The sequence below is a fragment of the Procambarus clarkii genome, chromosome 44 (assembly GCF_040958095.1).
Source record: "Procambarus clarkii isolate CNS0578487 chromosome 44, FALCON_Pclarkii_2.0, whole genome shotgun sequence".
Taxonomy (NCBI): Eukaryota; Metazoa; Arthropoda; class Malacostraca; order Decapoda; family Cambaridae; genus Procambarus; species Procambarus clarkii.
Window position 1 is genome coordinate 27,008,613 of NC_091193.1, and position 16,040 is coordinate 27,024,652.

The 16,040-nt window shown below is 44.0% G+C and overlaps 1 protein-coding gene across 1 annotated transcript in view; it reads right to left on the reverse strand.

The window, feature by feature from the left end:
• Window positions 1-16,040, reverse strand: part of LOC123745203 (serine/arginine repetitive matrix protein 2) — a 213,202-nt gene that overhangs the window by 175,197 nt on the left and 21,965 nt on the right. The window contains 1 exon segment of the mRNA XM_069300861.1: window positions 6,292-6,309. Coding sequence (XP_069156962.1) covers window positions 6,292-6,309 — 18 coding nt within the window.

Below are 16,040 nucleotides of genomic sequence, written 5' to 3' on the forward strand. Positions count from 1 at the left end.
GGGAGTAAGTAACAGGGAACAGGTTACAGGGAGCAGGTTACAGGGAACAGCTTACAGGCAACAAGTTACAGGGAGCAGGTTACAGGGAACAGGTTACAGTGAGTAGGTTACAGGGAACAGGTTACAGGGAGAAGGTAACAGGGAACAGGTTACAGGGAGTAAGTTACAGGGAGCACGTTACACGGAACAGGTTACAGGGAAAAGGTTACAGGGAGCAGGTTACAGGGAACAGGTTACAGGGAGCAGGTTACAGGGAGTAGGTAACAGGGAGCAGGTTACAGGGAGTAGGGTACAGGGAGAAGGATACAGGGAGCAGGTTACAGGGAACAGGTTACAGGAAGGAGCTTACAGGGAGCAGGTAACAGGGAGCAGGTTACAGGGATCAGGTTACAAGGAGCAGGTTACAGGAAGGAGCGTACAGGGAGCTGGTAACAGGGAGCAGGTTACAGGAAGGAGCTTACAGGGAGCAGGTAACAGGGAGCAGGTTACAGGGAGTAGGTTACAGGGAGCAGGTTACAGGGAGCAGGTTACAGGAAGGAGCTTACAGGGAGCAGGTAACAGGGAGCAGGTTACAGGAAGGAGCTTACAGGGAGCAGGTAACAGGGAGCAGGTTACAGGGAGTAGGTTACAGGGAGCAGGTTACAGGGAGCAGGTTACAGGGAGTAGGTTACAGGGAGCAGGTTACAGGGAGCAGGTTACAGGAAGGAGCTTACAGGGAGCAGGTTACAGGAAGGAGCTTACAGGGAGCAGGTTACAGGGAGTAGGTTACAGGGAGCAGGTTACAGGAAGGAGCTTACAGGGAGCAGGTAACAGGGAGCAGGTTACAGGAAGGAGCTTACAGGGAGCAGGTAACAGGGAGCAGGTTACAGGGAGTAGGTTACAGGGAGCAGGTTACAGGGAGCAGGTTACAGGAAGGAGCTTACAGGGAGCAGGTAACAGGGAGCAGGTTACAGGAAGGAGCTTACAGGGAGCAGGTAACAGGTTACAGGGAGTAGGTTACAGGGAGCAGGTTACAGGGAGCAGGTTACAGGAAGGAGCTTACAGGGAGCAGGTAACAGGGAGCAGGTTACAGGAAGGAGCTTACAGGGAGCAGGTAACAGGGAGCAGGTTACAGGGAGTAGGTTACAGGGAGCAGGTTACAGGGAGCAGGTTACAGGAAGGAGCTTACAGGGAGCAGGTTACAGGAAGGAGCTTACAGGGAGCAGGTAACAGGGAGTACGTAACAGTCAGTAGGTTACAGGGCGCCACAGGACGAGGTCATGGGGCACCATCTATAACTGGTCATATTTTGATGGTAAACCAATAGGCTACAATATGGGGCAGGGTAGACCATAATATGGGGCAGGGTAGATCATAATATGGGGCAGGGTAGATCATAATATGGGGCAGGGTAGATCATAATATGGGGCAGGGTAGATCATAATATGGGGCAGGGTAGATCATAATATGGGGCTGGGTAGACCATAATATGGGGCAGGGTAGATCATAATATGGGGCTGGGTAGATCATAATATGGGGCAGGGTAGATCATAATATGGGGCTGGGTAGATCATAATATGGGGCAGGGTAGATCATAATATGGAGCTGGGTAGATCATAACATGGGGCAGGGTAGATCATAATATGGGGCAGGGTAGATCATAACATGGCGCTGGGTAGATCATAATATGGGGCTGGGTAGATCATAATATGGGGCAGGGTAGATCATAATATGGGGCAGGGTAGATCATAATATGGGGCAGGGTAGATCATATGGGGCAGGGTAGATCATAATGTGGGGCAGGGTAGATCATAATATGGTGCAGGGCAGATCATAATGTGGGGCAGGGTAGATCATAATATGGTGCAGGGCAGATCATAATGTGGGGCAGGGTAGATCATAATATGGTGCAGGGTAGATCATAATATGGGGCTGGGTAGATCATAATATGGTGCAGGGCAGATCATAATGTGGGGCTGGGTAGATCATAACATGGGGCAGGGTAGATCATAATATGGGGCTGGGTAGATCATAACATGGGGCAGGGTAGATCATAATATGGGGCTGGGTAGATCATAATATGGGGCTGGGTAGATCATAATATGGGGCTGGGTAGATCATAATCATAACAACGGCTTCTCCAATGGTTTCGTCGAAGACATCATAAGAAGGAAAGTGAAACGCCATGCAACCTCTGTAGAGACAACTAACACAACACCTATACTCCCTATTAGACTATTTTACAGGAACTTCTTTTCCACAGCTCATAAAACGGAGGAAAGGGTCCTGAAAGATATTGTTAATAGAAACGTTATCCCTACAGACAAAAATCAGAGGATACAACTGACGATTTACTATAAAACCAGAAAAACGGCCAGCCTACTCATGAGAAACTCTCCAGACACAAAGCAGAACGCTTTAAAAGAGACCAACGTCGTCTATGCCTTCAAATGCCCTCTTGGGGACTGTAAGCTCCAAAAAACCCAGTATATAGGCAAGACAACAACATCTCTTTCTAGGCGTTTAACGATGCATAAGCAACAGGGCTCCATTAAGGAACATATAATCTCTTCCCACAACCAAACCATCGCCAGAGAAATCCTAGTAAACAACACAGAAATCATTGATAGATACAACGATAGCTTGACGTCTGCGAGGCTCTACACATCAAGATGTCAACACCAGCAATCAACAGCCAATTAATACACAACTATATTCTACCCACCTCAAGACTCCGCTCCAATATAGAAACATCAAGAAATATGGACCAATAGGCTTTCTACAAATCACTTCCATTCAATACCCATTGTTTCGTGTTCTGTCTTGTGTTTAGGAATTTAATACCCTATTAATACCACCTCACCCCATCCACCTCACTCAAATGCAGATATAAACAAATCGAAGATGTGTAAGTTCTATTCAGTTGTGTATGTGTAAGCTAAAGTCTTTGAAAATGTAATAAGTTTTATGATACGCGCTCAAGTGTCGCGTCAGACTAGAAATAAAAATGAATTTTGGAGAATTAATTTTTGAATTTTTGAATTACCACCAACAGTGAAAAGAAACGTACGAAAGATCGAGAAAATTCGTGTTAGAATTATTAATCTTACTTTTTCGGTCATATTTAATAATATATATATATATATATATATATATATATATATATATATATATATATATATATATATATTGTGACGATAATCTCCTTCAAGAGAGATTGAGCCTGCTCTTCCCTCCTAAGTTCGTCGCTATACATCCCTATACAACTAATATGGAAGAAATATCCAACAAATACAACACCCAGGTTTGCCAGAGAGCAAACGTATTCAGCACCAGGAACACCTGCTCCCCCCACCACTCGAACCACCAAACTACCTGTCCGTCGCCTGCTCATCGCTGATTGGCTGGGGGTCAGTCGCACCTGCTTCTCCACCGCCACACTAGTTGATGTCTGGGGCCACCACGACCTCAGCCCTCAGAATATCCAGTGCTTTCAACAAGTTAACACGTCTCGTTGGTAGACTAAGCTCTGGCTTACGTGTACTAAGAGAGGTGGCAGCTTAAAGCCAATATTCCTGCACCTATATATCTGATTGTATATTGTTCACTTGTTATTACTCACTTGTCTTAACGTAACTTTTCATTTTGTCATTTGATTATTCTTATTATTTTGATTGATTGATTTTATGTTCCAATTTGTATGTCCATTTTATTCATGTTTTGCTTTTCTAACGTAATTAAAATCTCATTGTTAAATTTACTTAGTGTTTTGTGTGTCTTCCCATTACCTTACCACAGACGAAGTTCCAGATTTTCTCTTTTTGTTTCTATATGTGACGAGGCCATACCCCTAGCTTTTGAAACAGCCGAACACCAACGCGTTACCGTCACAATATATATATATATATATATATATATATATATATATATATATATATATATATATATATATATATATATATATATATTGGTAGCAGTCTTTCCTGCTGTAGACATATATTATTAAATATGACCGAAAAAGTAAGATTAATAATTCTAACACGAATTTTCTCAATATTTCTTATGTTTCTTTTCACTGTCGATGGTAATTGAAAAATCAGTTTTCCAAAATTCATTTTTATTTCTAGTCTGGCGCGACGCTTGAACGAGTTTCGTAATAACTTATTACATTTTCAAAGACTTTAGTTTACACACAACTGGAACCTGAAAACACTAAACAGAGTTTTACTTAATGCTAACATTGAACAGCTTGTCTTATATACTCGCATTTGGGTGAGGTAAATCATCGAATGCAATTCAGCTACAGATAGACAACATTAACATCAGTAATAAAATGATGGAAAGTTTCTTGGCCTATTCGTAGACAAGAGACTCAACTTCAGCACCCACATTCAACACATAACTAAGAAAGTCTCTAAAACAGTTGGTATACTCTCCAAAATAAGATATTATGTACCTAACTCTGCTCTCCTCTCACTATATTATGCACTAATCTATCCTTATCTTAATTATGGTATCTGTGCATGGGGGTCTACCACTACAAACCACCTTAAGCCTATCATCACCCAGCAAAAATCTGCTATCAGAATAATAACAAAACTCTGCTGTCAGACAACACTCAGCTGCCTTGCTTAAATCCCTTAACTTGCTAAATATTAACTCCCTCCACACATTCTCTTGTGTCAACTACATTTACAAAACCCTGTTCTTAAATGCAAACCATGCTCTGAAACTCTCCCTGGACAGATGTAACAGGACCCATTATCACCACACCAGAAATAAATATCTCTTTGATATCCCCAGAGTCAAACTTAATCTGTGTAAACACTCTATGCAAATTAAGGGACCTAGTCTATGGAACTCACTCCCTAGTGAATTGAAAAGCTGTCCAACTTTTGCCTCATTTAAAAACAAAACCAAAAAGTACTTAATTTCGTCTTCGTAGTTTCCTACACTGAGCTTTAAATTTGCTCTGTACCTTGTGTTACCCAATCTCCCAATCTTTATGTACTTAACCCAAACAACTTTATCATTGTGTTCATTGTTGTCTTCTTTTATGTGCTAGCCATATGCTGTATTGTGCCTGCTAAGTTTTGTTAAACTACCATTCAAGCTGTCATTGCAATCAATCTGAACTACCTATGTGCTTTAATATACCTACAATTTTCTCTCATCTTTTATTTGTTTTCCTTGCTATGTAACTGTTATTATTTTTATAAATTTTGCAAGTATTTACCTACTTAAAATTTTCTTAGATTAAGGACCTGCCCGAAACGCTGTGTGTACTAGTGGCTTTACAAGAATGTAATTACTATGCTATGTACACTCACAATTCCAATGTACCTTCTTGTATATATATAAATAAAATACAAAAAAAAAATAAGGTGATATGGTACAACAGTTTTGGATGAGGTGAACAAACTTTTGACCAACACAAGACAGAACACAGAACAATGGGTATTGATTGGATAAATGAGAGGGAAGAATGGAAGTAACTGCAAAGGGCCTATTGGCCCATACTTCCTCTTGATGCTTCTATATTGGTACGGAGTCTTGAAGTGGGTAGAATATAGTTGTGCATTAATTGGCTGTTGATTGTTGGTGTTGACTTTTAGATATGCAGTGCCTACACATTAATATATATTCTAATCTAACATCTTCATAGTTGATTTCATCTATACCATACTACTACACCCCTCCTCCATGCTTACTCTCACTAATATAACGACTATCACTTCCATTTTTTCACTAAAAAACAAAAAACGATGAAGAAACTGTTTTGATACTTTGGATGAAACATTACGAGTTTTATACTCACTCGTTCATAGTATGGAACAGCCTACCCGACACACACGCTGAACGATCCTTTTGACATTTTAATTTGTTTTCAATGATTTGCAACATTAATCCATTCACCCCTTTACATCCCCAGCATCATTATCATCGTTATCATCATTATCATCATTATCATCATTTTCATCATGCAACACATACGACACAGACCATGTATGGGAACCTGTGCAACATGTACACCTGCTAGTCAGCTGTGCACAGGAGTTCACGCCCGGTCTATGTCGTAAACTTCCCTACTGACATGCACAGGAGCCAGGAGGCGTGGGGCAGGGTTCACTTACTGGTGTGTATGAGGAAGTCTGCACAAGACATGAGCCACACACACACACACAAGGACATGCACAGGAGGCGTGGGGCAGGGTTCACTTACTGGTGTGTATGAGGAAGTCTGCACAAGACATGAGCCACACACACACACACAAGGACATGCACAGGAGGCGTGGGGCAGGGTTCACTTACTGCTGTGTATGAGGAAGTCTGCACAAGACATGAGCCACACACACACACACAAGGACATGCACAGGAGGCGTGGGGCAGGGTTCACTTACTGCTGTGTATGAGGAAGTCTGCACAAGACATGAGCCACACACACACACATGGACATGCACAGGAGACAGGAGGCAGGGGGCAAGGTTCACTTACTGCTGTGTGTGAGGAAGTCTGCACAAGACATGAGCCACACACACACACACAAGGACATGCACAGGAGCCAGGAGGCGTGGGGCAGGGTTCACTTACTGCTGTGTATGAGGAAGTCTGCACAAGACATGAGCCACACACACACACACACAAGGACATGCACAGGAGCCAGGAGGCGTGGGGCAGGGTTCACTTACTGCTGTGTATGAGGAAGTCTGCACAAGACATGAGCCACACACACACACACACAAGGACATGCACAGGAGCCAGGAGGCGTGGGGCAGGGTTCACTTACTGCTGTGTATGAGGAAGTCTGCACAAGACATGAGCCACACCGAGGGAGAGAAATGGAAGCATTAGAATTCATTTTAATATTATTTTAGTATTCTGGAGGAAGTTTGTGATAATAACAAGAGTATTAATTATACCGCACAAACATCACATTTGCCTGATGTATCAATGATAACAGCAGTAGGAGCCGTGAGGGGGATTCGAACCTCTGTTATGGGTACTCGCAAGCACACACCTTACACCACTACATGGTCAAAAGCAATGCAACGTGGGATGGCAGAGTGCAGGAGGGTAGTGTGGGTGTGAACCCTGTGTTAGGCTTAAGCTCGAAGCCTCAGAACCTCTAAAGGATTCTGTTGAATCCCAGGTTGGTTTTTTTTCACGTGTCACAGTGTAGTGGTGTAACACCACAACATGTCACGGTGTAGTGGTGTAACACCACAACATGTCACGGTGTAGTGGTGTAACACCACAACATGTCACAGTGTAGTGGTGTAACACCACAACATGTCACAGTGTAGTGGTGTAACACCACAACATGTCACAGTGTAGTGGTGTAACACCACAACATGTCACGGTGTAGTGGTGTAACACCACAACATGTCACAGTGTAGTGGTGTAACACCACAACATGTCACGGTGTAGTGGTGTAACACCACAACATGTCACAGTGTAGTGATGTAACACCACAACATGTCACGGTGTAGTGGTGTAAAACCACAACATGTCACAGTGTAGTGGTGTAACACCACAACATGTCACAGTGTAGTGGTGTAAAACCACAACATGTCACAGTGTAGTGGTGTAACACCACAACATGTCACAGTGTAGTGGTGTAACACCACAACATGTCACAGTGTAGTGGTGTAACACCACAACATGTCACAGTGTAGTGGTGTAACACCACAACATGTCACAGTGTAGTGGTGTAACACCACAACATGTCACGGTGTAGTGGTCTAACACCACAACATGTCACAGTGTAGTGGTGTAACACCACAACATGTCACGGTGTAGTGGTGTAACACTACAACATGTCACAGTGTAGTGGTGTAACACCACAACATGTCACGGTGTAGTGGTGTAACACCACAACATGTCACAGTGTAGTGGTGTAACACCACAACATGTCACAGTGTAGTGGTGTAACACCACAACATGTCACAGTGTAGTGGTGTAACACCACAACATGTCACAGTGTAGTGGTGTAACACCACAACATGTCACAGTGTAGTGGTCTAACACCACAACATGTCACGGTGTAGTGGTGTAACACCACAACATGTCACAGTGTAGTGGTGTAACACCACAACATGTCACGGTGTAGTGGTGTAACACCACAACATGTCACGGTGTAGTGGTGTAACACCACAACATGTCACGGTGTAGTGGTGTAACACCACAACATGTCACGGTGTAGTGGTGTAACACCACAACATGTCACGGTGTAGTGGACTAACACCACAACATGTCACGGTGTAGTGGTGTAACACCACAACATGTCACAGTGTAGTGGTCTAACACCACAACATGTCACAGTGTAGTGGTCTAACACCACAACATGTCACGGTGTAGTGGTGTAACACCACAACATGTCACAGTATAGTGGTGTAACACCACAACATGTCACGGTGTAGTGGTGTAACACCACAACATGTCACGGTGTAGTGGACTAACACCACAACATGTCACGGTGTAGTGGTGTAACACCACAACATGTCACGGTGTAGTGGACTAACACCACAACATGTCACGGTGTAGTGGTGTAACACCACAACATGTCACAGTGTAGTGGTGTAACACCACAACATGTCACAGTGTAGTGGTGTAACACAACAACATGTCACGGTGTAGTGGTGTAACACCACAACATGTCACAGTGTAGTGGTGTAACACAACAACATGTCACGGTGTAGTGGTGTAACACCACAACATGTCACAGTGTAGTGGTGTAACACCACAACATGTCACGGTGTAGTGGTGTAACACCACAACATGTCACAGTGTAGTGGTGTAACACCACAACATGTCACAGTGTAGTGGTGTAACACCACAACATGTCACAGTGTAGTGGTGTAACACCACAACATGTCACAGTGTAGTGGTGTAACACCACAACATGTCACAGTGTAGTGGTGTAACACCACAACATGTCACAGTGTAGTGGTGTAACACCACAACATGTCACAGTGTAGTGGTGTAACACCACAACATGTCACAGTGTAGTGGTGTAACACCACAACATGTCACAGTGTAGTGGTGTAACACCACAACATGTCACAGTGTAGTGGTGTAACACCACAACATGTCACAGGTGTAGTGGTGTAACACCACAACATGTCACAGTGTAGTGGTGTAACACCACAACATGTCACGGTGTAGTGGTGTAACACCACAACATGTCACAGTGTAGTGGTGTAACACCACAACATGTCACGGTGTAGTGGTGTAACACCACAACATGTCACAGTGTAGTGGTGTAACACCACAACATGTCACGGTGTAGTGGTGTAACACCACAACATGTCACAGTGTAGTGGTGTAACACCACAACATGTCACGGTGTAGTGGTGTAACACCACAACATGTCACAGTGTAGTGGTGTAACACCACAACATGTCACGGTGTAGTGGTGTAACACCACAACATGTCACAGGTGTAGTGGTGTAACACCACAACATGTCACGGTGTAGTGGTGTAACACCACAACATGTCACAGTGTAGTGGTGTAACACCACAACATGTCACGGTGTAGTGGTGTAACACCACAACATGTCACAGTGTAGTGGTGTAACACCACAACATGTCACGGTGTAGTGGTGTAACACCACAACATGTCACAGTGTAGTGGTGTAACACCACAACATGTCACGGTGTAGTGGTGTAACACCACAACATGTCACAGTGTAGTGGTGTAACACCACAACATGTCACGGTGTAGTGGTGTAACACCACAACATGTCACAGTGTAGTGGTGTAACACCACAACATGTCACAGTGTAGTGGTGTAACACCACAACATGTCACAGTGTAGTGGTGTAACACCACAACATGTCACAGTGTAGTGGTGTAACACCACAACATGTCACAGTGTAGTGGTGTAACACCACAACATGTCACAGTGTAGTGGTGTAACACCACAACATGTCACAGTGTAGTGGTGTAACACCACAACATGTCACAGTGTAGTGGTGTAACACCACAACATGTCACAGTGTAGTGGTGTAACACCACAACATGTCACAGTGTAGTGGTGTAACACCACAACATGTCACAGTGTAGTGGTGTAACACCACAACATGTCACAGTGTAGTGGTGTAACACCACAACATGTCACAGTGTAGTGGTGTAACACCACAACATGTCACAGTGTAGTGGTGTAACACCACAACATGTCACAGTGTAGTGGTGTAACACCACAACATGTCACAGTGTAGTGGTGTAACACCACAACATGTCACAGTGTAGTGGTGTAACACCACAACATGTCACAGTGTAGTGGTGTAACACCACAACATGTCACGGTGTAGTGGTCTAACACCACAACATGTCACAGTGTAGTGGTGTAACACCACAACATGTCACGGTGTAGTGGTCTAACACCACAACATGTCACAGTGTAGTGGTGTAACACCACAACATGTCACGGTGTAGTGGTCTAACACCACAACATGTCACAGTGTAGTGGTGTAACACCACAACATGTCACAGGTGTAGTGGTCTAACACCACAACATGTCACAGTGTAGTGGTGTAACACCACAACATGTCACAGGTGTAGTGGTCTAACACCACAACATGTCACAGTGTAGTGGTGTAACACCACAACATGTCACAGGTGTAGTGGTCTAACACCACAACATGTCACAGTGTAGTGGTGTAACACCACAACATGTCACGGTGTAGTGGTCTAACACCACAACATGTCACAGTGTAGTGGTGTAACACCACAACATGTCACGGTGTAGTGGTGTAACACCACAACATGTCACAGTGTAGTGGTCTAACACCACAACATGTCACGGTGTAGTGGTGTAACACCACAACATGTCACAGTGTAGTGGTCTAACACCACAACATGTCACAGTGTAGTGGTGTAACACCACAACATGTCACAGTGTAGTGGTCTAACACCACAACATGTCACAGTGTAGTGGTGTAACACCACAACATGTCACAGTGTAGTGGTCTAACACCACAACATGTCACAGTGTAGTGGTGTAACACCACAACATGTCACAGTGTAGTGGTCTAACACCACAACATGTCACAGTGTAGTGGTGTAACACCACAACATGTCACAGTGTAGTGGTCTAACACCACAACATGTCACAGTGTAGTGGTGTAACACCACAACATGTCACAGTGTAGTGGTCTAACACCACAACATGTCACAGTGTAGTGGTGTAACACCACAACATGTCACAGTGTAGTGGTCTAACACCACAACATGTCACAGTGTAGTGGTGTAACACCACAACATGTCACAGTGTAGTGGTCTAACACCACAACATGTCACAGTGTAGTGGTGTAACACCACAACATGTCACAGTGTAGTGGTCTAACACCACAACATGTCACAGTGTAGTGGTGTAACACCACAACATGTCACAGTGTAGTGGTGTAACACCACAACATGTCACAGTGTAGTGGTGTAACACCACAACATGTCACAGTGTAGTGGTGTAACACCACAACATGTCACAGTGTAGTGGTGTAACACCACAACATGTCACAGTGTAGTGGTGTAACACCACAACATGTCACAGTGTAGTGGTGTAACACCACAACATGTCACAGTGTAGTGGTGTAACACCACAACATGTCACAGTGTAGTGGTGTAACACCACAACATGTCACAGTGTAGTGGTGTAACACCACAACATGTCACAGTGTAGTGGTGTAACACCACAACATGTCACAGTGTAGTGGTGTAACACCACAACATGTCACAGTGTAGTGGTGTAACACCACAACATGTCACAGTGTAGTGGTGTAACACCACAACATGTCACAGTGTAGTGGTGTAACACCACAACATGTCACAGTGTAGTGGTGTAACACCACAACATGTCACAGTGTAGTGGTGTAACACCACAACATGTCACAGTGTAGTGGTGTAACACCACAACATGTCACAGTGTAGTGGTGTAACACCACAACATGTCACAGTGTAGTGGTGTAACACCACAACATGTCACAGTGTAGTGGTGTAACACCACAACATGTCACAGTGTAGTGGTGTAACACCACAACATGTCACAGTGTAGTGGTGTAACACCACAACATGTCACAGTGTAGTGGTGTAACACCACAACATGTCACAGTGTAGTGGTGTAACACCACAACATGTCACAGTGTAGTGGTCTAACACCACAACATGTCACAGTGTAGTGGTGTAACACCACAACATGTCACAGTGTAGTGGTCTAACACCACAACATGTCACAGTGTAGTGGTGTAACACCACAACATGTCACAGTGTAGTGGTCTAACACCACAACATGTCACAGTGTAGTGGTGTAACACCACAACATGTCACAGTGTAGTGGTCAAACACCACAACATGTCACAGTGTAGTGGTGTAACACCACAACATGTCACAGTGTAGTGGTCAAACACCACAACATGTCACAGTGTAGTGGTGTAACACCACAACATGTCACAGTGTAGTGGTCAAACACCACAACATGTCACAGTGTAGTGGTGTAACACCACAACATGTCACAGTGTAGTGGTCAAACACCACAACATGTCACAGTGTAGTGGTGTAACACCACAACATGTCACAGTGTAGTGGTCAAACACCACAACATGTCACAGTGTAGTGGTGTAACACCACAACATGTCACAGTGTAGTGGTCTAACACCACAACATGTCACAGTGTAGTGGTGTAACACCACAACATGTCACAGTGTAGTGGTCTAACACCACAACATGTCACAGTGTAGTGGTGTAACACCACAACATGTCACAGTGTAGTGGTGTAACACCACAACATGTCACAGTGTAGTGGTGTAACACCACAACATGTCACAGTGTAGTGGTGTAACACCACAACATGTCACAGTGTAGTGGTGTAACACCACAACATGTCACAGTGTAGTGGTGTAACACCACAACATGTCACAGTGTAGTGGTGTAACACCACAACATGTCACAGTGTAGTGGTGTAACACCACAACATGTCACAGTGTAGTGGTGTAACACCACAACATGTCACAGTGTAGTGGTGTAACACCACAACATGTCACAGTGTAGTGGTGTAACACCACAACATGTCACAGTGTAGTGGTGTAACACCACAACATGTCACAGTGTAGTGGTGTAACACCACAACATGTCACAGTGTAGTGGTGTAACACCACAACATGTCACAGTGTAGTGGTGTAACACCACAACATGTCACAGTGTAGTGGTGTAACACCACAACATGTCACAGTGTAGTGGTGTAACACCACAACATGTCACAGTGTAGTGGTGTAACACCACAACATGTCACAGTGTAGTGGTGTAACACCACAACATGTCACAGTGTAGTGGTGTAACACCACAACATGTCACAGTGTAGTGGTGTAACACCACAACATGTCACAGTGTAGTGGTGTAACACCACAACATGTCACAGTGTAGTGGTGTAACACCACAACATGTCACAGTGTAGTGGTGTAACACCACAACATGTCACAGTGTAGTGGTGTAACACCACAACATGTCACAGTGTAGTGGTGTAACACCACAACATGTCACAGTGTAGTGGTGTAACACCACAACATGTCACAGTGTAGTGGTGTAACACCACAACATGTCACAGTGTAGTGGTGTAACACCACAACATGTCACAGTGTAGTGGTGTAACACCACAACATGTCACAGTGTAGTGGTGTAACACCACAACATGTCACAGTGTAGTGGTGTAACACCACAACATGTCACAGTGTAGTGGTGTAACACCACAACATGTCACAGTGTAGTGGTCTAACACCACAACATGTCACAGTGTAGTGGTGTAACACCACAACATGTCACAGTGTAGTGGTCTAACACCACAACATGTCACAGTGTAGTGGTGTAACACCACAACATGTCACAGTGTAGTGGTCTAACACCACAACATGTCACAGTGTAGTGGTCTAACACCACAACATGTCACAGTGTAGTGGTCTAACACCACAACATGTCACAGTGTAGTGGTCTAACACCACAACATGTCACAGTGTAGTGGTCTAACACCACAACATGTCACAGTGTAGTGGTCTAACACCACAACATGTCACAGTGTAGTGGTCTAACACCACAACATGTCACAGTGTAGTGGTCTAACACCACAACATGTCACAGTGTAGTGGTCTAACACCACAACATGTCACAGTGTAGTGGTCTAACACCACAACATGTCACAGTGTAGTGGTCTAACACCACAACATGTCACAGTGTAGTGGTCTAACACCACAACATGTCACAGTGTAGTGGTCTAACACCACAACATGTCACAGTGTAGTGGTCTAACACCACAACATGTCACAGTGTAGTGGTCTAACACCACAACATGTCACAGTGTAGTGGTCTAACACCACAACATGTCACAGTGTAGTGGTCTAACACCACAACATGTCACAGTGTAGTGGTCTAACACCACAACATGTCACAGTGTAGTGGTCTAACACCACAACATGTCACAGTGTAGTGGTCTAACACCACAACATGTCACAGTGTAGTGGTCTAACACCACAACATGTGTTAAGCGTGAGATAATCACCAGATATTAACAACACTATTCCAATACCAACGCCAGAAAAGTGTAATGTCATGAGAATTAGGCTTAAGAAACACCACACATACCATGACACGTTTTCTAAGACACACATAACTACCTTATCTCGAATATTTTTTTTAAATATTAAAAATATAAACCAAATATATAAATACTGGTGCAGTACAAGATGTTGCAAGATAACACCTGATACTGAATACTCCTGGCAACAATGTTGTCTTAATTATATATTAAAGTTCTCGCGTGTCTCGGAAATGTTGAGAACATAATCAATCATTTGTCACATCCAAGACAAGAAACAGATTGTAAATCATTAACTAATAACTAGTGTTTCCTGCCTTGCTGGCGAGTGACCTGTGTGTGTACTCACCGTGTTGTACTTGCGGGGGTTGAGCTCTGGCTCTTTGGTCCCGCCTCTCAACTGTCAATCAACTGGTGTACAGGTTCCTGAGCCTACTGGGCTCTATCATAGCTACAGTTGAAACTGTGTATGGAGTCAGCCTCCACCACATCACTGCCTAATACATTCCATTTACTAACTACTTTGACACTGAAAAAGTTCTTTCTAACGTCTCTGTAGTTCATTTGGGTACTCAGTTTCCACCTGTGTCCCCTTGTTCGTATACCTCCCATGTTAAACAGTCTATCTTTATCTACCCTGTCAATTCCTCTAAGAATTTTGTAGGTAGTGATCATGTCTTCCCTTATTCTTCTGTCTTATATTGTCGTGAGGTGCATTTCCCGCAGCCTTTCCTCGTAACTCATGCCTCTTAGTTCTGGGACTAGTCTAGTGGCATACCTCTGAACTTTTTCCAGCTTCGTCTTGTGCTTGACAAGGTACGGGCTCCATGCTGGGGCCGCATACTCCAGGATTGGTCTTACATATGTGGTGTACAAGGTTCTGAATGATTCCTTACACAGGTTCCTGAACGCTGTTCTGATGTTAGCCAGCCTCGCATATGCCGCAGACGTTATTCTTTTTATGTGGGCTTCAGGAGACAGGTTTGGTGTGATATCAACTCCTAGATCTTTCTCTCTGTCTGTTTCATTAAGTGCTTCATCTTCCATTCTGTATCCTGTGTCTGGCCTCCTATTTCCACTGCCTAGTTTCATTACTTTGCCTTTACTCGGGTTGAACTGTAGTAGCCATTTGTTGGACCATTCACTCAGTCTGTCTAGGTCATCTTGTAGCCTCCTACTATCGTCCTCAGTTTCAATCCTCCTCATAATTTTTGCATCATCGGCAAACATTGAGAGAAACGATTCTATACCCTCTGGGAGATCATTTACATATATCAGAAACAGTATAGGTCCAAGGACTGACCCCTGCGGGACTCCACTCGTAACGTCTCGCCAATCTGAGACCTCACCCCTCACACTGACTCGTTGTCTCCTGTTGCTTAGGTACTCCTTTATCCAATGGAGTACCTTCCCTTTCACTCCAGCCTGCATCTCCAGCTTTTGCACTAGCCTCTTGTGTGGTACTGTGGCAAAGGCTTTCCAG